The sequence below is a fragment of the Lepidochelys kempii genome, chromosome 6, assembly GCF_965140265.1.
Source record: "Lepidochelys kempii isolate rLepKem1 chromosome 6, rLepKem1.hap2, whole genome shotgun sequence".
Taxonomy (NCBI): domain Eukaryota; kingdom Metazoa; phylum Chordata; order Testudines; family Cheloniidae; genus Lepidochelys; species Lepidochelys kempii.
The window spans coordinates 14,523,577-14,550,106 of NC_133261.1; the positions used below are offsets into that span (position 1 = coordinate 14,523,577).

The 26,530-nt window shown below is 56.7% G+C and overlaps 1 protein-coding gene across 2 annotated transcripts; it reads left to right on the forward strand.

Annotated features, from left to right (window-relative positions):
• The first annotated feature begins 926 nt into the window (after window positions 1-926).
• On the forward strand, window positions 927-24,877 carry GRK2 (G protein-coupled receptor kinase 2). 2 transcript variants are annotated; one of them, XM_073346829.1, is made up of 21 exons: window positions 927-1,783; window positions 9,313-9,389; window positions 10,944-11,017; window positions 11,227-11,328; window positions 11,811-11,885; window positions 12,384-12,445; window positions 12,817-12,868; window positions 15,170-15,261; window positions 15,771-15,870; window positions 16,406-16,484; window positions 16,854-16,984; window positions 19,123-19,217; window positions 19,580-19,687; window positions 19,802-19,868; window positions 20,305-20,405; window positions 20,818-20,884; window positions 20,996-21,091; window positions 22,517-22,679; window positions 22,893-23,029; window positions 23,134-23,247; window positions 23,533-24,877. In XM_073346829.1, the coding sequence occupies exons 1-21, from the start codon at window positions 1,671-1,673 to the stop codon at window positions 23,695-23,697; spliced, it is 2,070 nt and encodes a 689-aa protein (XP_073202930.1). In that variant the 5' UTR covers window positions 927-1,670; the 3' UTR covers window positions 23,698-24,877. The 2 variants fall into 2 exon arrangements, with proteins under 2 accessions (XP_073202930.1, XP_073202931.1); XM_073346830.1 differs by lacking the exons at window positions 927-1,783; window positions 10,944-11,017 and having other exon boundaries at window positions 9,310-9,389.
• Window positions 24,878-26,530: the final 1,653 nt, after the last annotated feature.

Here is a 26,530-nt window from a genome sequence, read left to right on the forward strand (position 1 = left end):
CACGTTCTGTATGTAAGAAGAAAATTGATATGGTTTAAAAGCCTGATATTTCCAAATAAAAAATTGACCAGCTGTGCCTTTATCCTTAGATTGTAGCAATTTGGGAGGTAGATTCCAGCTTTCCATTTCACATGTGTACAACGCCTAGAACTATTTATTTGTTATCATAGTGGTGGCAGCTGTATATATTACAGATTCATAGATTTTTAAAGCCAGCAAAGACCACTGAGATCATCTAGTTTCACGTCCTGTATAACCCAGGCCAGAGCACTTCCCCCACTGCTTTCTGCATCAATCCCAGAACTGGTGCTTGAGCTAGATCTTTTGGAAAGATACCCCATCTCGGTTTAAAGACCTCAAGCAAGGGAGGAATCTACCATTTCCCTGGGTGAGTTGCTCTGGCCTCTCAAACAGAGCAGTGATTCTGGGCACTGTAAATTCACACAACTCTCACTCCTTGCCCCAATGTGCTTACAATCTCAGGGTATGAGCTCAGATAACAAGGGCACATGCCTTGAAGAAAGGGGGAGCATGGGCTGACAGACTTGATCAGTGTAGTAAGCCGTCCAGCTGCTCCCTAGCCAATTTTTTTGCAGGCATCACAGCCAAGGGGGACTCAAAGGAGGACAAAGTATAAGGGCTTTGCAGGTTTTTATGGGGCACTCCTCCCCAAAAAGGATGGATCCCTGCTCCTTTCTTGGGGGCCTCTAGATACTACTGTACGCTTTCCCCTGCTATCCCACAGGTGTGCAAGCTGATTGGCTTGTAGGTGCATGCAGGGGGCAGATAGGCACTTCAATTGCGCATGGGTGACACCTGACACACAGGCATGCTGGAACCTTGCTTCTACCAACCTGCCCCCATTGCATGCATTGCAATCACACGAGCCTAAAATGCAGGGTGTGTGTGTGAGAGAGAGAGAGAGACAGCGAGAGTGTGACCTGGTCTCTGTGGGAGGCGAAGGCCTCACACAAAACCTCCAGAGGGCAGCGTTCAATCTTTTGCCTCCCTTTTTCAGGGCACTGTTGCTTTAAGCTGCAGCCGGAGAGAGACCCAAGCTAGCCTGTGCTGTAGCCAGTGTGGCGGCCAGGCTAGGCTGGAGGAGGCATTGCGGAACCACTCGATCCTGCCTCTCTCGCTATTTTCATGACCTAGTGATCTGACATTTTATCGGATTGTATTTTTTGCGGTGGCTTTGGCACAGGTTTCTTTCTTCCCCTCTCCTGGTACCCCCTCGGCTAGCCCTGCCCGCCGCTTGCCCAGACACACACAGACACACAACTCAGGAAACAGAAGCAGTTGTCAAGGGGGTGGGAGATCAGCAAACCCGTAGCCGCATCCACGGCGAGGCAGGCCCGCCTCTCCTGCAAACACGCGCGGCGCCTCAGAGAGGAAGGGGAGCCGCTCGCAGAGGAGGCGAAGCTGATCAGAAATAAGGAAGAAGTGGAAGGGGCTGTCGCTGCAAGGCATCATGTGGATCTGTTGGTGAAAGGGGTGGGGGAACAACACCCCCCCTTCTTTCCCACCCCACCCCTCCGGCATCTAGAGGGGCAGAGAGGGGGCTCGGTCGGCAGCTGAGGCCGGAGACGCAAAAATTAATAATCTCTTAAGGTATTTAAAAAAAAGAGAAAAAAAAAAGGAAAGAAGAAGAGACAAGATTGACTGGCAAGATGGCCGACCTGGAAGCGGTGCTAGCGGATGTGAGCTACTTGATGGCTATGGAGAAAAGCAAATCCACCCCTGCAGCCCGGGCCAGCAAGAAGATCCTGTTACCTGAGCCCAGGTGAGCTGGGGGCAGGTGTGGGGCAGCCGGCTGTGCCTTGCTGGCCCTTTGGTTGGAGATGGACCTCTCCCCCAGCTCCCTGCAAGGTGTCTTCACCTAAGCAGAGTGGGCGCCCCAGGTTGGGCATGGGGAGGGTAGCAAAGTGGCATGGTTCTGTGAGTGTGTGTTGGGGGCAGCTGTGTGTTACTGGGGGAGGCTGGCACACTCTGCCCTGTTCAGGTTGTTTCTTCCTGATTGTTTCCCCCCTGTAGCCTGGATAGTTTCCCATTATTCTGTTTTCTTCCTGGCTCCTGTGTCTTGCTCTCCAGTACCAGGGAGATGGGAGAGGAGGGGCTGAGTTGACCTCCCCACCCCCTTTAAAACCCAGAGACCCTTCCCCACACCACCCCCTCCTCCTTTGTATCTGTCAGTTCCCAGTACCAGGGTTGGGATCTCCCTGTGCTTGGGAGGCTCTGAAAAACAGCCCCTTTGTGCCCAACACAATCCTGGCAAATCAGATGCACTGTACCTGCCATAGGCTGATCTATACAGCTGGCGACATGCAGGCATGCATCAGACACAACCGTGCGGTAGGGCTGCACTGGCGCCTGTCTAATGGTTGGGAGACACACGCAACGGGGTTTGAGATGCAATCTGTGCTAAGGAGCATCTGTGCCCAGCACCATACTTCCAGCCCCATGCCCAGTATCCATGCTTTTTAATGAGTTAGTGGCACTTAACCCGTGCCTGGGGGCCAGGGCAACTTGTGGCACAGCAGACATGTACAGCAGCATGCGTGGCACCTTTTTGGCCTTTGCTAATGCTGGGCATCAAGGGGGAATGGGGCAGAGAAAGTCATTGAAATGCAGCTGGCTCTGGGGTGGGAGGGAAAAGCTGCAGAGCGAAGGGCTGACCCCCTCTCCTATTGCATCCATGCCCCTATGGGGTCTGCAGTGCCTATGGTGGACAGACAGGGACACTTGGGTGTCGGAGGGGGTCATGTCAGAACTGGGCTAGGGCTTAGTGTATATAGCTGGGAAGGGAGGGAGCAGGGTTGGGTAGAGGGGAATGGATGAGTAAGGAGGAGGGTGGATGGATGGATGGATGGGGGCAGAATCTGCCTCGCTGGGGCTGCTTTCCTGCTCTCATGGGCTGTTGATAGCACAGCACAAAGCTGGACCCATGGAGGCCCCCATCCCCACCAGTCCCTGCTCTTGAACCCCATCCCTTCCAGAAAAGAGCCCGGCCTTACGGGGGAACAGGGCTGCAGGGTGAGGGAGAGGGGAGCTCAGAGTCAGGGCTCCTCACTGAGGTATTCCCCCCTTCTCCCCCCGGCCACCCAGAGTAGAGGCTGTTGGCTCCAGCCCCCGAGCTCATCTCAGGCCCACAGCGCAATGGCAGACAAGCCCCAGGCTGGGCGGGGTGTGACTTGGCTTGAAGTGACACCTGTGAGTGGAGGGGAAGCCAGGGCAGCACGAGGCCTGGTACTACCTGGCAGTCACACAGGCCCAGGCCACTGGCATGGGGCTGTGGGTTTCCACCCTCGTGAGCGCATGTGTGAGAGCATCCATCCCCTGCCTGCTGAGCCCCCTCTGCTCCCATGGCCTGAGGGGAGCAGGCCCTAGGGCCAGCCAAGCTCCAGTCCCCTGTTTCCAGCTTCTCCACAGGGGCAGGTGCCCACCGGGATGGTAGGGAGACCCTTTTTAGCTAGGAGTCCCTAGAAGCACTGGGGACTTCCTGGACTCCAGATTTCTCTGTGCTGGGCCCATGGAGGGCAATGGCTGGATGGTGCCCCCTTCCCTGCTCCCCGGAGCCAGGCCTGTCTGACCCCAGACTCCTGCTTAACTGAAGATTCCCCCACCCCAACTACGCTGCTCCCCGTCACTGTGTGAGAGCAGGGTAGGCCTTGTGGGGACTGGGCCTGTGTGCTGGGGTTCAGCGGGGGCAGGGAGGGGCCAGGCCTGTGTCCTGGGGTGCAGTGGGGGTGGGGAGGGACTAGGCCTGTGTGCTGGGGGGCATGGGGAGCAGAGGCATTTTCCGTAGCTGTGATAAGATGTCTGGGATGGTAGCCTAGGGCCCCCCCCCCCGTCCTGGAGAGCGGTTACAGCTGGGCCTTACCCAGTTGCCCCCTCTGGGGAGGGCTATGGGCAGAGACTGCTGCTGAGTCTCGGTGCCGCAGGGAGCTGCTCCCTGCACTGCCCTACTCCTACGTGGCCTGTGAGATGGCCATCCCAGCGCTGCGTAGTGCCCTTGCTGTGGGGGATGGACCTGGGGGGGGGTGTTGGGGGCTGACCATCTTTGTGCATGGGGGAGCTTTAAGGGGTGCGGTGGGGAGGGGAATGGATCTCTGGGGGAGATGTAGTGGGGGAGGCATATCTCCTGTGTGGAGGTGACCTTGGGTTTGTAAAGTGGATGGGAGGCTGGATTAGGGGCTGGGGTCCCTCTCCCTTTGATCCCCACAATAACCTCGTCTGTGTTTTCCCTGGGAGCCTCTGATGGCTCACACCTGGGCCAGCCCAGCCCTCATTCCCCCACATCCCACCAGCCAGGCCTGTGGGAAAGGCACTGCCAGCTGCTGCCTCGGGCCGGGACCCTGAGGGGATGGCACAGGGGGCCAGGGACTAGTAGGGGCATGAAGGGCAGGGCCTGGGGTTGGGGTCTGAAGGAAGGGGCATGCCGAGCCAGCTGTGACCCCATGGGGTCAGGAACTTGGTTGAGAGGGACATGCTGCCTTATGTCCGATCTGACTGTGGTGTGGAGAAGGGGGTGCAGGGGCTTCTGTGTCACACACACACACACACACACACCCCTAACCTGCTCCCCCACCCCTGTTGGGTTCGGGTTTACACTGGCCACAGAGGTGGGGACGGGAAGGGTCAAGCATGGGGGGAGGGATAGCTCAGTGGTTTGAGCATTGGCCTGCTAAACCCAGGGTTGTGAGTTCAATCCTTTGAGGGGGCCATTTAGGGATCTGGGGCAAAAATTGGGGATTGGTCCTGCTTTGAGCAGGGGGTTGGACTAGATGATCTCCTGAGGTCCCTTCCAACTCTGATATTCTATGATTCTAAGCCTCCTGGCCCCTAGGCACTCCTCCCCCGCCGTAGGGCCCAACCAGAGGAGTTCCTCTTTTTCGCCTGCCTCTACAGATTGATTTGGGGAGGTTAGAGAATAAAATCCTGGAGCCAGAGCCAATCAGGGAAACAGAACCCTGCGCCATGCCGGCATTGCCCACAGCAGCCATGGGCATGCAGCAAGGCACTGCCAGGTGCGTCTGGGTGGAGGTAGCAGGGGGTCATAGGCTGGGGTTGAGGGACATGGACAGAGCTCAGAGAGGAGCCCAGAGCTGGGATAGCAGAGGGGCTGCAGGGTGGGATGGAGGGGCAGCGGCAGAGCTGTGGGGGGAGCCCAGGGCTGGGCTAGCCCAGGTCTCTGGGTCGGGATTGAGGGAAGATCTGCCAGGAGATTGGCAATGACTGTGAATGACAGATCAAGCCCAGAGCTCCTGCTGCAGGGAGGTATTGAAATATCTTGACAGAGCCAGTCTTTAAGGTTCGGACTGGGGCCAGAACTGAAATGTGGCTCCCAGGGACCCACCACCCCATCGTGCCAAGGCTGAGGCCCTCCTCCATCATCAAGGGAGCCTCTGCCCCCTGGCCCAGCTTTGAGGGAGGTCCCTCCCTTTTTCCCATTGGCCTGTGGGACTAAGGAGAGTTTTTGGTTCCAAGTTTTGGTGAATTCGCCCAAGATCCTGAGACCTGGGAGGCTGGAAAGATGAGAGGTCGAGTCCCTCTGGATGCCCAGTAAGAGGGCGAGGCCAGAGGGCAGAAGTGGAGTTGATTAGGGCTAATCAGTCCTGGGGCCAGGTTTCCATTCTCTTTGGTGACATCGAGAGCAGCCTCAGGGCTTCTCCAGTACCCCGTAGGGCCTTGACACCAGCTCTGGCCACACCCTCAAAAACCCCACAGGAGCAGGTGGGGCAGAGCTGCCTCAGTCCCAGCAGAGACCTCCCCCTCCCAGGCCAAAGGAGCCCTTGGCTGCCCCAGCACGAAAGACCTGGCCCGGGCAAGCACCTGGCCCTAGTTCTTTGGCCCATGGTCTGTTAAAGAATCAGAGCACTGCTGCCCTTGGCAGGGCCAGGAGAGGATGGCACCTTCATGGGCAGGGCTTCACTGGCCAGCAGAAAGGCCTGTAGCCATACGGGCATGTCCAGACCAGGGGCCCATCTAGCCTGGTATCCCGTCTCCGATAATGCTCACATCTGGCTGCTTCATGGGGAGGTGCAAGGAGCCTCCCAGTGGGCAGTTCTGGACCAGAGCTTTCACTTTTATCCCCTTTCCAGTAGCCACTAGGGAGCCCCAACTGCAGCCAGGGCCCTGCTGTGCCAAAAGCTGCACGGACATGTGTTGAGACAGCCCCTGCTCCGAAGAGCTCAGTCTACATAGACCTGGCAGACCATGCCAGGGTTGTCATCCCCGTTGTACCAATGGGGAATTCAGGCACCGAGAGACGATGGTCACATGGAGTGTCTGCCATAGAGCCAGGAATAGGATCCCAGCCCACCCTACTGTAACCTCTAGACCCCAGTCCCCTCCCAGAGCTGGGAGAGAACCCAGGAGTCCTAGCTCCGAGCCCCCCCTGCTCTAATGATGAGACCTCCACACCCTTCCCAGAGAACCCAGGAGTCCTGAACAGCTCAAGTTCTTTTCTTTGCCCTGAAAACTGTCAGGCCCTATTTGTACAGATCCCAGAGGAGGATGTTGCAAACCCCCACCCCTCCCTGTGGGTGGGAATGGAGGCAGCAGCCTCTCTCCATCTCCCCATTATTCACCTGACTTGACTTTCCTGCTGGTCTGAGATGTTCCTTGTGCCACAAGGCCTGGTGTCTTCCTGCTCAGGTCTGCTGGGTGCCAGCTGCTGTCTTGCAATGGCATTCATGCCCCTTGGGGAGCTGCCTATGGATACACTGGGCAGGTGGGATGTTCCCTAGGTTGAGATTTTGGCAGCCTGGTCAAGCATCGTAGAAGCACCAGCTGGATCCCGGTGGGGCTAAAGGACTTGGGTGGGGCTTTTAAGACTTCAGGGCAGAGCTGCTGAGCCCCACAGGACTCCAGCCACTCTGACTGCCCCATGACAGAGGTCTCTGGCCCAAGCCCTGCAGGGACCGGCTGGACTGAAGGACATTACACAGCCTGCAGGCCTGGCTTGGCTGGGCTGGGCCTCGTGTTGAACTCAAGGAGCCCGTCTGGACTCAGTGGCCATGCCACTGAAAGAGGGAGTGGCTCAGGTGTTAAGCTGGGGGGCAGGAGACCTGCTTTCAATTCCTTCCTCCTCCCTGTGTGACCTTGGGCACATCACTCAGCCACTCTGTGCTTCAGTGTCTCCACCTGGAACATGAGGCTACGAGCACTTCCCTCCCTCCCAGGGACATTGGGAGGCTAAATCCATTAAAGATCACGAGGTTCTCACCTGGAGCAGCGTAGGGGCCAGATGAGCCTGAGACAGATGGAAAACAATGGAGTTACGCTGGAGACCTGGACCCAGTTCTGGCACTGCTCAAAAACAAACCATGATTGTTTCACGAACATAAATTGTTGTGCAAAAGTCAACATGGCTTCTGTAAAGGGAGATCATGTCTTACTAATCTATTAGAGTTCTTTGAGGGGGGTCAACAAACATGTGGACAAGGAGGATCTAGTGGACATAGTGTACTTAAATTTCCAGAAAGGCTTTGACAAGGTCCCTCACCAAAGGCTCTTACATAAATTAAGTTGTCATGGGATAAGAGGGAAGATAGTTTCATGGATTGAGAACTGGTTAAAAGACAGGGAACAAAGGGTAGGAATAAATGGTAAAATTTCAGAATGGGGAGGGGTAACTAGTGGTGTTCCCCAAGGCTCAGTCCTAGGACCAATCCTATTCAACTTATTCATAAATGATCTGGAGACAGGGGTAAGCAGTGAGGTGGCAAAGTTTGCAGATGATTCTAAACTGCTCAAGATAGTTAAGACCAAAGCAGACTGTAAAGAATGTCAAAAAGATCTCACAAAACTAAGTGATTGGGCAACAAAATGGTAAATGAAATTTAATGTGGATAAATGTAAAGTAATGCACATTGGAAAAAATAACCCCAACTATACATACAATATGATGGGGGCTAATTTAGCTACAACTAATCAGGAAAGAGATCTTGGAGTCATCGTGGATAGTTCTCTGAAGACGTCCATGCAGTGTGCAGCAGCACTCAAAAAAGCAAACGGGATGTTAAGAATCATTAAAAAAGGGATAGAGAATAAGATGGAGAATATCTTATTGCCCTTATATAAATCCATGGTACGCCCACATCTTGAATACTGTGTACAGATGTGTTCCCCCCATCTCAAAAAAGATACACTGGCATTAGAAAAGGTTCAAGAAAGGGCAACTAAAATGATTAGGGGTTTGGATTGGGTCCCATATGAGGAGAGATTAAAGAGGCAGGACTTTTCAGCTTGGAAAAGAGGAGACTAAGGGGGGATATGATAGAGGTCTATAAAATCATGAGTGATGTGGAGAAAGTGAAGAAGGAAAAGTTATTTACTTGTTCCCAGAATATAAGAACTAGGGGCCACCAAATGAAATTAATGGGCAGCAGGTTTAAAACAAATAAAAGGAAGTTCTTCACTGTGGAGGTTGTGAAGGCTAGGACTATAACAGGGTTTAAAGAGAACTGGATAAATTCATGGAGGTTAAGTCCATTAGTGGCTATGAGCCAGGATGGGTAAGGAATGGTGTCCCTAGCCTCTGTTTGTCAGAGAGTGGAGATGGATGGCAGGAGAGCGATCACTTGATCATTACCTGTTAGATTCACTCCCTCTGGGGCACTTGGCATTGGTCACTGTCGGTAGACAGGATACTGGGCTGGATGGACCTTTGGTCTGACCCAGTATGGCCGTTCTTATGATGTGGCCAGTTCGTGTGTCAGCGTCAAGAGGCAGCAGGGGCTAGTGAGTGGGGCTGGGTGACCTTGGGCCAGTCCCTTCCTGTCTCTGTGATTCAGTTTCTGTTCCTGGCCTTTGTCCTGTGTAGCTGGATTGGGAGATTCTAAGGGTAGAGGCTATTTCTTACAAGCGTGTACTGTGCCCGGTACAGTGGGGTGCTGATCTCAACTGGGGCCTTTGGATGGCTACCTAATGGATGTGCTAGTGAGTGACTAATGCTCCCCCATGGCTGTTGTTTAAACAAACAAACAAGGAAATTCCCACCCAAAAAACTTGGTGAAGCTGCAGCTGGAGGCAGCTACTGAAGGGAGGGAAGGGTCTTAAAGGGAGCTGGAATTTAACAAACTAATAAATATGGGAAAGTCAAGGAAGGTTCGGTTCAGGGGAAAAAGCATATATTAAAATCCACAATATGGGAATGCCTGAGGCTCCGGTGGGGAGATGCCTGTTCAGACACCCCCAGGCGTATAGATGCAGAATCCAAATGGGCCCAGGTGGTTTCTACTGGGGGAGAGAACAGGAGTGAGGGGTGGGTATCTCAATTAACCCCTTGTGTGCTGTGTGTCTCACCAGCATCCGCAGCGTCATGCAGAAATACCTGGAGGACCGGGGCGAAGTGACCTTTGACAAGATCTTTTCTCAGAAGATCGGTAAGTGGAGGGAGTGGGGGTGAAGTGCAGCAGGGGATGCACAGACGCACATGCAGATATACCTATGCACATCCCCCTCCCCCCCGCCCTTGGTATGACTGTGTGTCTGGGAGGGTTGGGATTGAGGGACAACAGCAGAGCTGTGGGAGGGAGCCCAGCGCTGGGCTAACAGGGGGCTGTGGGTTGGGATTGAGGGGCACCAATAAAGCTGGGGGGGGCTCTGTGCTCACACCTGTCTCCAGGCCTGGCCGTGCTCCTCACTGAACAGCTCCAGCCCTGGGGGAGGCAAGAGACCGGCTGTGAACACGGGTGGAGGGTGTTGAAGCACAAGAGGAAATTCTCCTTCCTCTTTGTGTGGCTTGGGCAGCTCCCATCCCCGCGCCTCCTCCCCACCACCCAGGCCCAGATCCCTTTCCCGGGTCTCTGGCTGGGGCAGGGGGCATGGACTGGAATGGGGAGGCGCTTGGTGAGATTTTCCAGTTGGGGGAGAATCCCAGGGTGGGGGTTGGAGGGAAGGGTCAGGTGGTGACTCCAATCAGGTGGTGAGTTGGGAGAAGGGTGGGTTTGGGATCGGGGGGGTGGGGGTGGGTTTGCTGGGTGGGTAGAGGTGTGTGGCAGGAGTGGGGGTGGGGGGAGTGTCATGTTTTGGTGCGGGATGGGAGGAGGCTGGGGTTCCCCAGTGGGTTTGGAGTTTGGGTTGGGGGTTGGGTGGGCGTTAGGAATCCAGAGTCTTCCCAGTCACTTGGGGCTTCCTGGGAGTGGAGGGTACCTGGTGGATTGGGGTCTCTTGGGCAGTGGTGTCAGGATTGGGAGAGGGGAGGAGTCCCTGGTGGGCTGGGTTTGCGATGGGGATTGGAGTCAGGGGCTGGGGTCTCTGGTGGGTGGGGATCCCTGGGGGAAGGTCAGAGATGGGGATTACCAGGGGGCTTGGAGGTAGGGGCTTCTAAGGGGCTGGGGGCCCCCGTGGTCTCTGTCTGGGCCCTCTGGCTGGCGTGGTGGGACACTTCCCCTTTCTGTCATTGGTAGCTAACGGTCTCCAGCAGGAAGCCCCTGTCACTTCCTCCCCCGCCCACGCTTGTGTTTGTGGTTTCCGTGCCAATACGCCCCATGCTCCCCTGCCTCCTCCCCCGCGCTCCCCTGCCTGCTCCACACCACCTGGCCTTTTGCCCAACTAACCCTGTTAACTGCAGCCTATCCAGCAGGGTGGGAGCTGGCAGCACCTGGAGCCATTTAACCGCAGGGCCCCCGGGGGTAGGATTGAGCCATCCGGAGAGCCTTGTGGCCCAGCCTGGCTCTGGGGAGAGGCCTGCTGCTACTGTCACCCTCTCTGGTGGTGACTACAGTAGGGGTGCTGGGCAGAAATAGCCCACTGTTGCTACCACTGGTATAGACAGGAGCTGGGTTTGAGGGAGTCAGGAGGGATTGCATGACTTGGGTGCAGGGAATGGGACATGAGGCCTTTGCCCTCTAGAGGGCACTGGCTGCTATCCAGCCCCAGGAGGTTAGGGGCCAGGTTCAGGGCTCTGGGGCCCTGACTCTCTCCCTGTTTCCCAGGGTACCTGCTGTTCCGGGATTTCTGCCTGAATCAGGTGGAGGAGGCGAAGCCGCTGGTGGAGTTCTATGAAGAGGTGAGGCCCTGGGGGGCTGACCCCCATGCCATCGTAGACACACCGGAGTTTCCCTATCCCCACCCAGCAGGAAGGGGGAGGGGTAAATTCCCACCCTGTGGGTTGTTAGGGTGGCTGCTGGAAGGCTCCCCTGCCCTCTGGGATGTTGGGAGATCACAGCCATGGCTTTGCAGCCTGCCCCAGGGTGACACTGTGCCCCCTGTCCCCAGATTAAGAAATATGAGAAACTGGACTCGGAGGAGGATCGAGCCACCAAGAGCCGCCAGATTTTCGACCAGTACATCATGAAGGAGCTGCTGTCCTGCTCCCATGTGAGTGTGCCACCCCAGAGGGGACCCAGAAACCACCACAGACCTTGCACTGGGGGGGACCTGAAAAACTACCACAGACATTTCCTGGGGGGACTCCAGAAACCAGCACAGAACCTGCCCAGGGGGACCCCAGAAATCTCCAGAAACCCCACTCAGATGGGACCCTGAAACCATCACACCCCTTGCCTCAGAAGGGACCCCCAAGACCTCCAGGAGCTCTGCCTCATGGGTGACCCTGAAGCAGTCACAGACCCTGCCCCAGATAAGAACCCTGCACTGCTCCCCCGGCCCTCCCATCCTGGCCTGAGAGTTGGATTTCTCCTTGTTCACATAGTCCAGAGTCTCCCCTGGTGCCCCTGCCCTGCCCTGTAGGCTACCGTGGGATGGGGGTGGGGATAACCTAGACCCAGATCCACCCTGACCACCTGAGAAGGGGTGTGAGGACCACACAGGCTTTCATTGCTCCACTGCTTTCCCCATAGCCCTTCTCCAAGAGCGCCACAGAGCACGTGCAGAGCCGGCTCAGCAAGAAGCAGGTGCCACCAGACCTATTCCAGGTGTGTCTCCACCCCCCACCTTCTCCCTACTAACCCCACGGGGTCAGCCCCACGGGCCCCTCTAGGCCCGGATCCCCCCTGTGGTGCCGGTCCAACCCCACGGGCCCCTCTAGGCTAGTGCTGCACCAAATCAGTCCAATGAGTCCACCTAGCTCAATATTTCCTCCTCAGCTGCACCAGATCAGAGCAATGAGCCCCTCTAGCCCGGTCAACTGCCCCTTCCTGATGCTGTGTGGGAGGGGGTTGCTGTCGGGGAGGGTAAGGGGGGTGGGGCTGCCCTGGTGGCTGGGGAAGGGAGAGATACGAAGAAGCTCTGTCCCTCCCTCAATGCAGGGTGGGTGGGGTTGACAGTCCCCAAGAGAAGGGTTTCCCATCCCACTTGCCACTGGGGGAGGATGGGGGGAAGGAATTTCCTGGCATGGCCCATCCCACTGGGGGTGGGTGGGGTTCCCTGCTGACCCCTTCTCTTTCCCACCCTGATCCCCATGTCTCCCCCAGCCGTACATTGAGGAGATCTGCCAGAACCTGCATGGAGCCATCTTCCAGAAATTCATCGAGAGGTGAGAGGAGCCATCTGCTGTGGGGACTGGCTGGGGGCCTGGACCTGGGGGGATGTCTGTCGAGGGCTGGAGGTTCTCTTCCTGCAAGGACTTTGGCAGGTGGGGGATGGGGAGGTCTCTGCACAGGGCTGAGGGGGACTCTCTGGTTGCGGGGATGGGCAACCTCTCTTTGCAGGGGTCTCTCTGGGATGTGGTATGGGGTGTCTCTCTGCAGGGCTATGGGGGTCTCTCTGGGTGGTCTTGCTGCAGGGCTATAGGGGCAGGGATCTCTGCATGACTGGGGTGATGTAGTCTCTGCAGGCCCGTGGGGCGGGGGGGTCCTCTCTGTGGGGGCCTCTGTAGTTTTTTCACCTCTTTCTGCTTTGTTGTAGCGACAAATTCACCCGCTTCTGCCAGTGGAAGAACGTGGAGCTGAACATCCATGTGAGTGTCTCCCAGGGCATAAGAACATAAGCACTGCTACAGACTAGGGACCAAGTGGCTAGGCAGCAGTTCTGCAGAAAAGGACCTAGGTGTTACAGTGGACGAGAAGCTGGATATGAGTCATCAGTGTGCCCTTGTTGCCAAGAAGGCTATTAGCATTTGGGCTGTATAGGTAGGAGCATTGCCATCAGATCGAGGGACGTGATCATTCCCCTCTATTAGGCATTGATGAGGCCTCATCTGGAGTACTGTGTCCAGTTTTGGGCCCCACGCTACAAGAAGGATGTGGAAAAATTGGAGAGAGTCCAGCGGAGGGCAACAAAAATGATTAGGGGACTGGAACACATGACTTATGAGGATAGGCTGAGGGAACTGGGATTGTTTAGTCTGCGGAAGAGAAGAATGAGGGGGGATTTGATAGCTGCTTTCAACTACCTGAAAGGGGGTTCCAAAGAGGATGGAGCTTGGCTGTTCTCAGTGGTGGCAGATGACAGAACAAGGAGTAATGGTCTCAAGTTGCAGTGGGGAAGGTTTAAGTTGGATATTAGGAAAAGCTTTTCCACTAGGAGGGTGGTGAAGCACTGAAATGGGTTACTAGGGAGGTGGTGGAATCTCCTTCTTTAGAGGTTTTTAAGGTCAGGCTTGACAAAGTCCTGGCGGGGATGATTTAGTTGGGGATTGGTCCTGCTTTGAGCAGGGGGTTGGACTAGATGACCTCCTGAGGTCCCTTCCAACCCTGATATTCTACGATATAAACGGCCACACTGGGTCAGACCAATGGTCCATCTAGCCCAGTATCATGTCTGCAGACAGTGGCCGGTGCCAGGTGCTTCAGAGGAAATGAACAGAACAGGGCAATTATCCAGTGAGCTATCCTCTGTCATCCAGTCCCATCTTCTGGCAAACAGAGGTTTAGGGACACCCAGAGCAGAGGTTGTGTCTCTGACCGTCTTGGCTAATAACCACTGATGAACCTCTACTGTTGGCTGTCACAACATCCCCTGGCAAAGAGTTCCATGTGCTGACTGTGTGTTGTGTAAAGCACTTCCTTATCTTTGTTTTAAACCTGCTGCCTAGTAATTTCACTGGGTGACCACTGGTTCTTGTGTTATATAAAGGGGTAAATTACGCTTCCTTATTCGCTTTCTCCACACCAGTCATTATTTAATAGGCCACCAGTATATCCCCCCTTAGTTGTCTCTTTTCTAAACTGAACAGTCCCAGTCATTTTAATCTCTTCTCATACGGAAGCTGTTTCAGACCCCTCATCATTTTTGTTGCCCTTCTCTGAACTTTTTCTAGTTCTAACATACAATTTTTGGATTGGGGCAACCAGAACTGCATGCATTATTCAAAGTGTGGGCACACCATGCATTTATAGAGTTGCAGGTTCTATCTGCGGGGAGCCTGGCCTGGGCAAGGGATGGGGCTGTAGTCCATCTTGGGGGGCTTGGCCTGGAAGGGTTGACAGTTTGTATTTGGGGGGTAGACTTGCACGGAACTGTATCCCATTTCCATGTGCCCCTTGCACGGCACAGCGACCCCCTACTGCCCGTACCCCACCTCGCAGCTCCCTATGGAGCCCCTGGGTCCCAACCTAACCCCACTGCGACCGAATCATCCCACCTCCTGGGGCTATGCTCATTGTGGGGGAGACTGTGGGGGGCAGTAGCTGTGGGCAAGGGGTCTCCTCAGCCCTGACTCACTGCGAGCTGGGGCTCCCTGGCTCGTATTGCGCGAGCCCCAACATTCAGATGCAGGTTGAGATCCAAGCCCCTCCCCCCCCGCCCCTCCAGGGCTTAGAGGGAGCATGGCACAGAGAGGAGTTTTCCCCTCAGTTCTACAATGAACGTGCTTGTAGCGGTGGGAATGGCCAGGGAACAGGTGCTGTTGTTCCGATGAATGGTTGTCATTGTGCTGTGTACTGTGCATACATGCACACACAGAGAAAAGTTGGGCCTGCCCTCCCCCGAACATACAGTCCAGACGTAGGACGGATTATTCTCTCTGCTTTGTATCTGTGGAAACCGAGGCACAAACAGGGCCGGGGGGCAGGGGGAGTGACTTCCTCCACATCACCCAGGAAGTCAGTGGCAGAGCTGGGAACTGAATCCAGGAGTTCTAAATCTGAGGCCTTAACGCCAAGCCCAGCCTCTTGCTCCCTGCCTAGGCGTGGTGTGCCCTGAGAGCCCACACTGCACTGTGCACTGTGAGATGTGCCATGAGTTTGCAGCAGTACAATACAATTAATGTGTGGATTTCTCCCCACCCTCACCTGCTCTCCCATTGCCATGGGCCCAGCTGACCATGAACGACTTCAGCGTGCATCGGATCATCGGCCGCGGCGGCTTCGGAGAGGTGTACGGTTGCCGGAAAGCGGACACGGGCAAAATGTAATTAGCCAACACCGGGGGTGGGGCCCCCGGGGAGAAGAACTGTGAGGGATATTATAGCCAGGAGATGGAGGGGTATCTGCTGGGATTCTGGGGTATTATAGCTGGAAGGTGGAGGGATATCTGCTGGGAATCCGGGGGTGAGGGAGTGTGTGTGTATTATAGTCGAGAGGTGGAGGGGTATCTGCTGGAGGTTGGGGGCGGATATTATAGTTGGGAGGTGGACGAATATCTGTTGGGTTTTGGAGTGGGATATATCTGCTGGGATGGGGGGTGCTGGAGCTGAGAGACACCTGTGAGAGCGAGGGAGAGTTGTTGTGGTGCAAGGGAGGATACCAGTAGTGCTGGTGTTGCCCTGGCCGGCAGAGGGATCCCTTCAATGAGGAGGAGGGTACTGTGGAAGTAGGAGAGATGAACGGATACTTGTCATTACAGAGGATACCGGGGTGAGGGAATTTGCTGTGGGAGTGGAGGGATATCAGCAGGGATTATTTTCTCTCTCGGGGCAGGTATGCTATGAAATGTCTGGACAAGAAGCGCATTAAGATGAAGCAGGGGGAGACACTGGCCCTAAATGAGCGCATCATGCTGTCTCTCGTCAGCACCGGGGTGAGGACAGCTCTCCACACACCATGCACTGCAGCCATGGGGCCTGCCTGGCTGGGCCAGCCTCGCCACAGGGCATACAAGGGGTGGTGGGGGGGTGTCAGAACAGGGCAAGCCTGATCTAAGGTAAAGGGGGGGGCCTGTGTCTGAGGACAGCAGTGGAGGCGGTTAGCACAGGGGAGGGCAGGAGTGAGTGTGTTCAGAGAATGGGGGATGCAGGCAAAGGGTGGGGAGCACATGGGGACAGGGAGCTTGAGGGGGCAACATGTAAGGGGTGGGAGCACACGTAGAGAGGATTGAAGAGGGGTGGGGGCAGCACGTGGGGTAATGTGGAGGTTGGTGGGGGGCAGCATGCAGGGGAGCATGCAGTGGGGTGGGGGCAGCACGTGGGGCAGTGTGGAGGGAGTGGGAATCTGTGGGAAGGCAGTGCAAGGGGGAATGTAGAGGGCAGCATGTGGGGGAGAAGGAGAGCCTGCGGTGGCACAGTTTGTGGGGTTCCCTTGATCGGTGGGTGACCCATCTCGACCTCTCACCCCAGGACTGCCCCTTCATCGTGTGTATGTCCTACGCCTTCCATACCCCTGACAAACTCAGCTTCATCCTGGACCTGATGAATGGTGAGAACCCCCTGCTATCCTTGGGGGATACCCCAGCCCCCACACTGCCCACCCCTTACAATTAATAATACACCCTATCTCAAGCTAGGCGCCACTATCCGGTGCTGCACATGCTTAGTGAGATAGTGCCTGTCCTGAAGAGCTTGCTGACCACACAGGCAAAGAGTGGGAGGGGAACCGGGGCACGGAGTGGGGATGTGATTTGCCCAAGGAACCAGTGGTAGGCCTGGGGATTGAACCCCAGAGTTCTAGCGCTCAGCCTGGTGTTCTAGCCACTAGGCCACACTGCCACCCTGTGCATGGCCCACACTGTATTTCCTGTGGGGCAGGGCCTTGTGTTGACCAGGAAGTCGGCTGTCTCTCGTGCAGGGGGCGACTTGCATTACCACCTCTCTCAGCACGGGGTCTTTTCCGAGGCCGAGATGCGCTTCTACGCTGCCGAGATCATCCTGGGCCTGGAGCACATGCACAACCGCTTCGTGGTGTACCGGGACCTCAAGGTAGCCCCACCCCCTCCCACCACGGAGGGGTGTCTCCCACCCTCCCACACCAGGACCTCAAGGTAATCCCATCCCCTCCTGGAGCCCTGCCCTATCCCACCATGGGTGTCCCCTCTTCCCACACTGGGATCTCAAGGTAACCCCTCCTCCTCCCACCACGGGTGTCCATCCTCCCACACCGGAACCTCAGTGACACGCTGGCTGGCGTTGTTCACGACCTCAGGGCAGAGACCCATGGGGGTGGGGGTGTTCTATAATTATGTTTCACCAACCCCATAAACAACTGTGAACTCCTAAAGCACTATACCAGTCTTACCATGGAGTCACAGCCAGTCACCTTGGGCATGCCAGTCTATATTGCCGCCAGGCCAGCTGGACTTAGTGATGATTCGTTGCTATACACCAAAGCTCACAAAATATTCAGGTTGCTTCTAGTCCCGAGAGATCAGACACTTCCCCCAAGTCAATCTGTACCTCAGATCTCACACCAAAGACAACGCCTGTAGCCAGTCCTATAGTAAACAAACTAAGGATATATTAACTAGGAAAAAGAAATGAGCAAGTTACTTACAGATTAAAGCAGGCAAACATGTATACACCAATGAGTTGCAGTCTATGGTTCCAAAAGCTGACAGAGATGTAGTAATCTGTCAGCTCTGAATGTCTTTTAGGGCTAACCCAGGTTGATCCTGGGGATCTCTGCTTCTGTTTCCTGGCTCCAGTCCTGTGAGAGGCCAAACAGCAAAGAGATCAAAAATTTTCATGTTTTCTATCTTTATTTTCTTCTTCCAGAATTCAAGCTGATGGGACAAGCCTTTTGCACATAGCCTGTGCAGGGGCAAGTAGCAGTCTTTGTATTGTGATGTCCCACAGTGGGCCATTTAGTTTTGATAGCCCTTCCCGATGGGCAAGAGGTAATGCCTTTCATAGAGATTTAGCATTTTGCACTAGGCAAAGTTTTGTTCTTGTCTGGTGAGTGACATAGTTCAGAGCAAACATGTTAGAGCTCTATAGCAAACACTTAAGTTTCACCTAACAACGTGGGATACCGACATTATAAGTAGGGTTAATACATGTAGTAATGTACAAGCGTTTCATGAAATCTAAATACATTGTTGTAAGTCTGACACGTCTGACCCATACTGACACACAGGTGAGCTGGACAGGTTTCCAACAATGAATATATCTATGCTCGGCTGAGGCCCAAAGCCTTGGCAATAGCTGGCACCTGGTTTGCCAACATCACACCCTCCTCCTCCTCCTCCCACATCTGGACCTTAAGGTAAACTCACCCCTTCCACCACAGGGTTCCACCATGCCAGGGCCTCAGGGTAACCCTGTCTGCTCCCTCCTGGGGTTCCTACCTGCTCAGATCCCCTTGGGGGGTGGTGCTTGGAGATCTTGGGATGAGAGCAGAGCCCCCATTCCAGGACCCCACTTCCATGGGTAGTAAAGTTAAGGGGAGAAGGGCAGGAGTGAGGGACTGGCTTTGCCCAGCTCCCACCTGCTGGCTTCCCTCCCATTCACAGAGCATTTCAGATGCTGCACTTCACATGGGTATCGCCACCACCTGTGGTATAAATGTTTATGTGGAGCTTAGAATATCAGGGTTGGAAGGGACCTCAGGAGGTCATCTAGTCCAACCCCCTGCTCAAAGCAGGACCAATCCCCAATTAAATCATCCCAGCCAGGGCTTTCTCAAGCCTGACCTTAAAAACTTCTAAGGAAGGAGATTCTACCACCTCCCTAGGTAACACATTCCAGTGTTTCACCACTCTCCTAGTGAAAAAGTTTTTCCTAATATCCAACCTAAACCTCCCACACTGCAACTTGAGACCATTACTCCTTGTCCTGTCCTTTTCTACCACTGAGAATAGTCTAGAACCATCCTCTCTGGAACCACCTCTCAGGTAGTTGAAAGCAGCCATCAAATCCCCCCTCATTCTTCTTTTCTGCAGACTAAACAATCCCAGTTCCCTCAGCCTCTCCTCATAACTCATGTGTTCCAGACCCCTAATCATTTTTGTTGCCCTTCGCTGGACTCTCTCCAATTTATCCACATACTTCCCCTCCATCCCCACCCTGGGTCTCCCCATCCCATCACCCTGGCTCATGGGGCTGCTCTTCTCTCTCTGCAGCCAGCAAATATCCTGCTGGATGAGTTCGGTCACGTCAGGATCTCGGACCTGGGACTGGCTTGTGATTTCTCAAAGAAGAAGCCTCATGCCAGTGTGTGAGTGTCCAGGAGCTCCCTTCATAGTCAGTGCCCCCACCCTGCTCCCTACGAGTGCCCCCATCTGGGAGAGGCTGGGGCTAGAGTAGCCAGGAGCGCCTCCCAAAGCCAGTGCCCCCACTCTGCTCACCGTAGCGCCCCCTTCTGGGAGAGGCTGGGGCTGGAGTAGCTGGGAACGCCCTTCACAGCCAGTATTTCTGTCCCGCCCTCTACAGCGCCCCCTGCTGGGAGAGGCTGGGTGTGTAGTGGTTCTGTGATGGCTCTTTGACGCCCCCTGCAGGGAGAGTGGGGCACTGCAGCTCCTGGGCTGGCCATGGCTGTTGTACTCTGACCCCCTTCTCTATCTCTCTCTCCCCCCACAGTGGCACGCATGGGTACATGGCGCCGGAGGTGCTGCAGAAGGGTGTGGCTTATGACAGCAGTGCCGACTGGTTCTCTCTGGGCTGCATGCTCTTCAAGTTGCTGAGGGGGTGAGTGAGCAAGCAAGCTTGGGGGAGGGAGGGGGCGCATGTGGGACAGAGGCACCCGTGGGGCAGGGGTATGGCATGGGCAGCATCTAACCACCCTCTCCCCTCCCATCACAGGCACAGCCCCTTCCGGCAGCACAAGACCAAGGACAAGCATGAGATCGACCGCATGACCCTGACCATGGTGAGTGGGGGATCTCCGGTGGGGGGATCAGGCGCAGACAGGATCTCTGCTCTCCTCAGGGCTGCGCGGAGAGGGGCCCCGACCCATCTGTCGGTCCAGGCCAGGAACAGCCCTGCTTTTCAGCTCTGAGCCCATTGTACCTGCCGCCCGTCCCACTGGTCCTCAGCCAGGGCCCTGTCTAGCCCAGCCATACACACCCAACTCCATGGACCCGAGTCTGGCCCTGCCCTCCAGCCCCTGAGCAGAGTGGAGCTCCAGTGTGGCTGTGTGGATGAGACTGCCCCTGCAGGCTGGGATTGTGTACGTGTACACAGCTGACCCGTGCTGGCTAGGTTTGGAACCTCAGTGTCCCTCCAGCCCCAAGAAGGGTCTGCCTAGCTCCCAGGGCTGGGGATTGGCTCCTCCCCATAAAATAATCCTATCCCCACCCCCACAGCCTGTAGAGTTGCCCGACTCCTTCTCGCCTCAACTGCGCTCCCTGCTGGAAGGGCTGCTCCAGAGAGACGTCAACCGGAGGCTGGGCTGCATGGGACATGGGTGAGTCTGTGACTGGGGAGCAGGGGGGTTATGCCACATCCTGGGGTGGCACTGGGACCCAGCAAGCATGTGGCGGGACCCAGCAAGCATGTGGTAGGAGCCAGCCCAGGAAGGATGGGTGCATTGGGCTACCATCCCCCAACTGGAAGAGATCCATCCTTCAGCCTGAGTGGTGCTGTTTGCATAGGACCTTCAGATATACAGTCACTGTGTTATTAGAACAGGTAGCTCTGGAGTTCCCCCTGCTGGTGTGGCAGCACCATCTCTCTCTGCCTATACCCCCATGCTCCAGTCCTGCCCCTGCTAGAATTGGACCCCTTGGCTCCCCTCGCCTTTGCCCCTCATGTGGGGGGCCAGAGGGACTCTAAGGCCAGCTCTGCTGATTCACCCCACCCCTGGTCTTCCTCCCCAGGGCACAAGAGGTGAAGGAGGATCCTTTCTTCCAGAGCCTGGACTGGCAGATGGTTTTCCTGCAGAAGGTAAGTGGGGTGGGTAGGGAGAGTAGCTGGGTAAGGAGAGGGACAGGGGCATGTGGCGGGTGCTGCTGTCCTGTCCCCCCAGATTCTCTAACGCCTCCCCTGACCCCGCAGTACCCACCGCCCCTGATCCCGCCACGTGGGGAGGTGAACGCGGCTGACGCCTTCGACATCGGGTCTTTCGATGAAGAGGACACAAAAGGGATCAAGGTACCAGAGGGACCTCACGGGGGTTAAAGGGCAGGGCAGGGCTGGGCCATGCAGGCTCCTCCCCCTCCCTGGTACAGGCTCCCATCCCCTCTCCCAGCACAAGCCCTGAGTTTGAGCATTCCCAGTGCAATGCGCAGGGACTCTGGTCATTAGGGCTTAGTGGGGCTCAGCTCCAACAGTAGCACAGGTGTACAGTGGGGCTGGGGTCCCTCAGGGCACAGTGCCAGCTGCTGCCATTGGAGAGCGCCCCTAATGTGGCTTGGGGGCTGCAGGACACCCAGCTGCCCCTGTGGGAATTCTGACACTGTAGGCAGCAGAGGGAGGAGGCCCTGAGTGGGGTTATGGCATCACACAGTCCCAGCAGCATGGGGAGTAGATCTCAGCTTAGGGGGATGGATCTGTGGGGGTGTCTCTGAGTGGGGGGGGAGGGAGGGGTGGGTCTCACCCCCCATCACCCCACCCAGGGTGTCTCTGAGCGGGTGAGTGGGAACCAGGGGTGGGTCTTGGTATGGGGGGTGTCTGGGAGTGGGTAGGAGGCATGGGTCACAGCCTGGAGTGGGACACACTCTCTCTCTGTGTGAGGGGTGTTTCTGAGTAAGGGGAAGGGGAGGAGAAGTGGGGTTCAGCCTGTGGGTGTCTGAGCTGGGAGAGGTTGCCTAAGCAGTGGGTGGGTGGGGCATGTTGGAGGATCTCAGGGAGGAGGGGACAGGGCTGAGGCTGGAGTCGCTTGGGGTTGGCAGCAGGAACTGGCTGGTGCTGGGATGGAGCTAGGAGGGGTCGCAGGGAAGCATATGCAGCATGCCCCACCTGAGTTTCCTCTAAGCTGTGTGGCTGCCTATTAAGCCCCATGTAGGGGCTCAGGGCTGTGGTGGGGAGGGCTGCCTCTCCCCCAGCATGGACCTGCCCTGGACTTGCTGAGGCTGGGGTAGAGGCGTCTAGCCCCAATCCAGCCCGGTACGGACCTGCCGCGGCTGGGGGAGAGGCGCCTCTCCCTCCACAGCCCAGATGCTGCTGCAGGGAGAGAGAGAGCTGAGGGGGGTCCTCTCTCCATGCTGTAGCCACCAGGCAGCGTGCACCCCAAACCCCTCAGCCCTGGCCCTTCACCTGTCTGTCCCCCCGTACCCCAATCCTCTGACCCAGCCCACCACATGAGTTTTGTTATGTGCACCAATATTCATTCTGCACATGTGTGGGAAAAATTAGAGGGGGAACACTGCCCCCCACCCGGCCCTTTACTCTCTCTGGAGCCCCAGTTCCCAACTGTGGAGGGAGAGGAGGCCCCTTCACCTTGCCACCAGCCTCCCACCACCCAGCCCTTCCCCCAGAGAGCTTGATGCCAGGAGAGGGTGTGGGGGATACCCAGTCACCTGGGTTGGGGGAGCTCCCAGGTGCCCATGCACCTGCCGTCTTTCTGTCCGTTCCCAGCTGTTGGATAGCGACCAGGAGTTGTACCGCAACTTCCCGCTCACCATCTCGGAGCGCTGGCAGCAGGAGGTGACGGAGACGGTCTTCGACGCTGTCAATGCTGAGACTGACAAGCTGGAGGCCCGCAAGAAGGCCAAGAACAAGCAGCTGGGCCACGAGGAGGGTGAGTGGGGGGAGCCCCCTCCCCACGGTGCCCCCTGCTGGGAGATGCCTACTATAGCCGGCCCCCACTCCCCACAGTGACCTTGTTGGGAGATCCATCCTCCACCATGGCCTCCCCTGCTCTCTACAGTGTCCCCTGCAGGCACTTCCCTGTGTGTTGATGGCTGGCTGGTGCTGCGATCTGACTCTCTCTCTCTGTCTCTCCCCGGCACAGACTACGCCCTGGGCAAGGACTGCATCATGCACGGCTACATGTCTAAGATGGGCAACCCCTTCCTGACGCCATGGCAGCGGCGATACTTCTACCTGTTCCCCAACCGGCTGGAGTGGCGAGGGGAGGGCGAGTCCCCGGTAGGGAGCTGAGGGCAGGGCCTGGGGCATTGGGGAGGGGGATTCTTGGTGCGGGGGATGAGCCATGGTCTCTCTCTGACCCCCTGGCGCTCTGTCCTCTGCAGCAATCCCTGCTCACCATGGAGGAGATCCAATCCGTGGAGGACACTCAGATCAAGGAGCGCAAATGCATCCTCCTCAAGACTCGGGAGCACAGGCAGCTCATCCTGCAGTGTGATGTGAGTGTGCCCCAGCACCCCCCTCTACTGCACCAGGGCTGCTCGATGTGTCTGCTCCGCCCCCTCCCCCCTCCGGTTGTCTGCTCCCTAGGGCTGCTCCTTCCACATCTTAGGCTCCCCTGGTTAATAATGCATCCTTTTTGTGACCTCTGACCCCTCCGTGTTGCTCCTGTGGCTGACCCCACCCCTGACTGTGACCCCTGACCCCTCCGTGGTGCCCCCGGCCATCACCTCTGACCCCTCCATGGTGCTCCTGTGCTAACCCCACCTTGTCACCCGGCACAGAGCGACCCTGAGCTGGTGCAGTGGAAGAAGGAGCTGCGCGACGCCTACCACGAGGCCCAGCAGCTGCTGCAGCGGGTGCCCAAGATGAAGAACAAGCCGCGCTCGCCCATAGTGGAGCTCAGCAAGGTGCCGCTGCTGCAGCGCTCCAGTGCCAATGGCCTCTGACCCCCACGCCCCCCTTTTTCCCCTGGCTTTAATTTATTGGGTTGGGTTTTACTCGCACCCCCAGCAGAACCGTAACTGTTAATTTGCTGATCCTTGTGACTCCCGCCCTGCCCCCTACTGGAGGGGGTGGGGCATCTGGAGGGGGTGGGGCAGACTCCGCCCTCTCCCTATTTGGGGATGGTTCCTACATTCTGGATCCATTTCTCCCCTCCTTCCCATCTCAGCTCATGGGGCAGGGGCCATGCTGGCCCTGCCCCCAGCAGGATGCGGGGATCACAGGGAGGAACTTCCTCTTTGGCACTTAACTTCCTCCTTTCTCTCTCCATTATCAAATCGTTGCTGGTGCTGGAGAGCTCTGGGGGGGGGGGGGGGGCATGGCCCAGATCCCTGGCACACTGGAGGGCTCTGTCAGCGGGGGGGGGTTATGGCCCAGGGTATGCCCTTCCCAGCCTGTAGAATGCAGTGAGTATTGGCGAGTAGGGGACAGACCTTGCCTCCCGCCCCTTCTCCATGGGTTACCAGCTCTTACTGGAAGGGAATCCAGCCCCAGCAATGCTGTCCCATGGCTGAGGACCTACAGTGCCATCTGAGAGCCTTGGGGCTCAGGATTGGTCCTGCTTTGAGCAGGGGGTTGGACTAGATGACCTCCTGAGGACCCTTCCAACCCTGATATTCTATGATTGGCCAGGGACCCAAAGGGGTGGGGGCTGGGTGTGGGAGGAGCTTCACTGCCTGGCCAGGATCAGGCTGGGGTGGGAGGGGGGACCACCGATTCCAAGAGGAAGAGTTACATTAGGAATGAACAATGAATTATCTAATGGAGGCAAATACCTTCCCCCCACCGCACCCCTTCCCCCGGCAGCCTCTGTCCATGCCGACAGCCCCAGCCCTGGGCTCCTGCCCCCACTGTGCCAATGCCCCTCAGTTCTGACCCCACAGCCCCACCCTCCCCGCTATTGCATTGCTAGGATGCCTGCCTCCCAGGGTATTTATAATAAACTGTGCCAAAGAGCAAGATGCCAGTCCCTGCCCTGGCAGACACGGGCAACTCGTTTCACCCATGAGTGACGCCAAACCCAAACCCAGGTCTGTGCAGGCGGAGCTGCCCCCGTTGTGCCACGTCTCTGCCCTCCCAAGGAGACAGGCGCTTTGCTGGGCCCTAGCCTTAGGGGCACCTGGGCCTTGTGCCAAAGGAGAAGGAAGAGTTGCCTGATGCCAGTGCTGTCCGGCTGGCTGGGGTGGGGGCTGAGCTTTGCGGGGGGAGGGGGGCGGTTGTTGCTCAGCTAGCCGGAGGGCCAGTGCCAACACCAAGTGCTGTGTGTCTGAGTCCGAGGACAGCCAATGTAAATATGTCTGTGCCATGGAGCCCCTGTGCCCAGGGGTGCTGGCCCTGCTGCCCCCTCCCATCCATAGCCCCCTGTATTATTGCTCCAGCCAGCCCCCCAGCTCCTCTCCCCTCCCCCACTCAGTGTTATAACACCTCCCCCCCCCCGGGGCAGGGGGCTCTTGGGGTGACTTAACCCTGGGTCCCTTTCCATCCCCTCCATGTCTGGGTAGGAGAGAGGGCAGGGTATGGGGGGAACATTTGGCAAGGAGACTGGGGGAGAGGTCTCCCTTCCCCTGTTCCCCCACATCTCCATGGTCTCCCAGCCCCCAACCGCATGCGAACCTGGCTGTACTGCATGCGCCCCCCTCCCCCGCCCCGTGTGATGAGTTCTGCCCGTTCTGCCAATGGCTCTTTTTTTCCCCCTTGGGGAGCGATTTCCTTGGGGGGGGGAGGTTGCCCCTCCCCCCTCGCAGTGTCTGTAAATATTGGTTTCTGGACCGTCTCTTCTCGGGGTTAATTTTTTGGCCGAGTTTTGAATGTGATTTTAACGAGTGGAGAAGAAAAAAAGACAACTGAGTTTTATAATAAAAAAGTGAAAAAACAGGGCTCTGCCTGTGGCAGCCAGTCCATGGGACGGGCTGGGCTGGGGTGACTCAGAGCCAGTGTCCCCACCCCTTCTGGCAGCCTCCTAGACAGGGGTCACTTGGGATCCTGTTCCATGGGGGTGGTACACAATGGGGGGGCTCAGCTGGGAGACCCTGGGCCTTGGGGGGCAGCAAGAGTTGTTGGGGGATCCTGGGCCTTGGGGGGCAGCAAGAGTTGTTGGGGGATCCTGGGCCACAGGGTTGTACATGGATGGGGGTATATGCTAGGGGATCCTTTGCTTTCGATGCTGAGCCGCAGCTCCCCCAGCTCTGCCAATACATCCTCTTCCCCTGTCAGTTTCGGTTCCCCTCTGCTGGGCCTTGTGGCTGTATCAAAGCCACCCCCTCAAGGCAGCTGTTTCTGGGCTACAGGAGCAAACCCCTGCCTACCCAATGTGGGCCCTGCTCCTAGTCCTAGAAAAGGGTCCCTGGTCCTCGCAAAGAGCTCTGCGTTCCTGCCGGGAAGGCTCAAAGTCAGTGGGTCCCAGGGACAGTCCCTCTGTGCCCAGTATCCCTCCCCCAGCATCCCAGAGCCAGCTCCACCCTGGTTTTTAAACCCCTCAGTGGCTAATGAACTGGCAGTGAACTGTTCCCATGGCTCATGCCTGGCTGGAATGGGAACTGCAGGGCTGTGTGTCAGAGATCCTATGCTGCTCCCCACCACTGGAGATTCTCCCTGTTCTCCCCAGGCCTGTGTTCGGTTTCAGAAGCTGCTGGGCCCTTGTCCTGCCACTATTTCCTCCTGAGGGATTCGCTTCAAGGCAAACAGTGGCTCCAAGATGCTGAATGGGGGAGGGACGTTCCAGCTGAGAGGTGGATTTAACCAGCTGTAATAGAACAAGAAAACAACCAGGCAGTGTTA

Bases quoted from the DNA above. Each gene is read 5' to 3' on its own strand.
- GRK2 (XM_073346829.1), top strand. From the start codon at position 1,671: ATGGCCGACCTGGAAGCGGTGCTAGCGGATGTGAGCTACTTGATGGCT. The intron at 19,688-19,801 runs GTGAGTGAGCAA...CTCCCATCACAG, and splicing joins CTCTTCAAGTTGCTGAGGGG to GCACAGCCCCTTCCGGCAGC. The intron at 20,885-20,995 runs GTAAGTGGGGTG...CTGACCCCGCAG, and splicing joins AGATGGTTTTCCTGCAGAAG to TACCCACCGCCCCTGATCCC.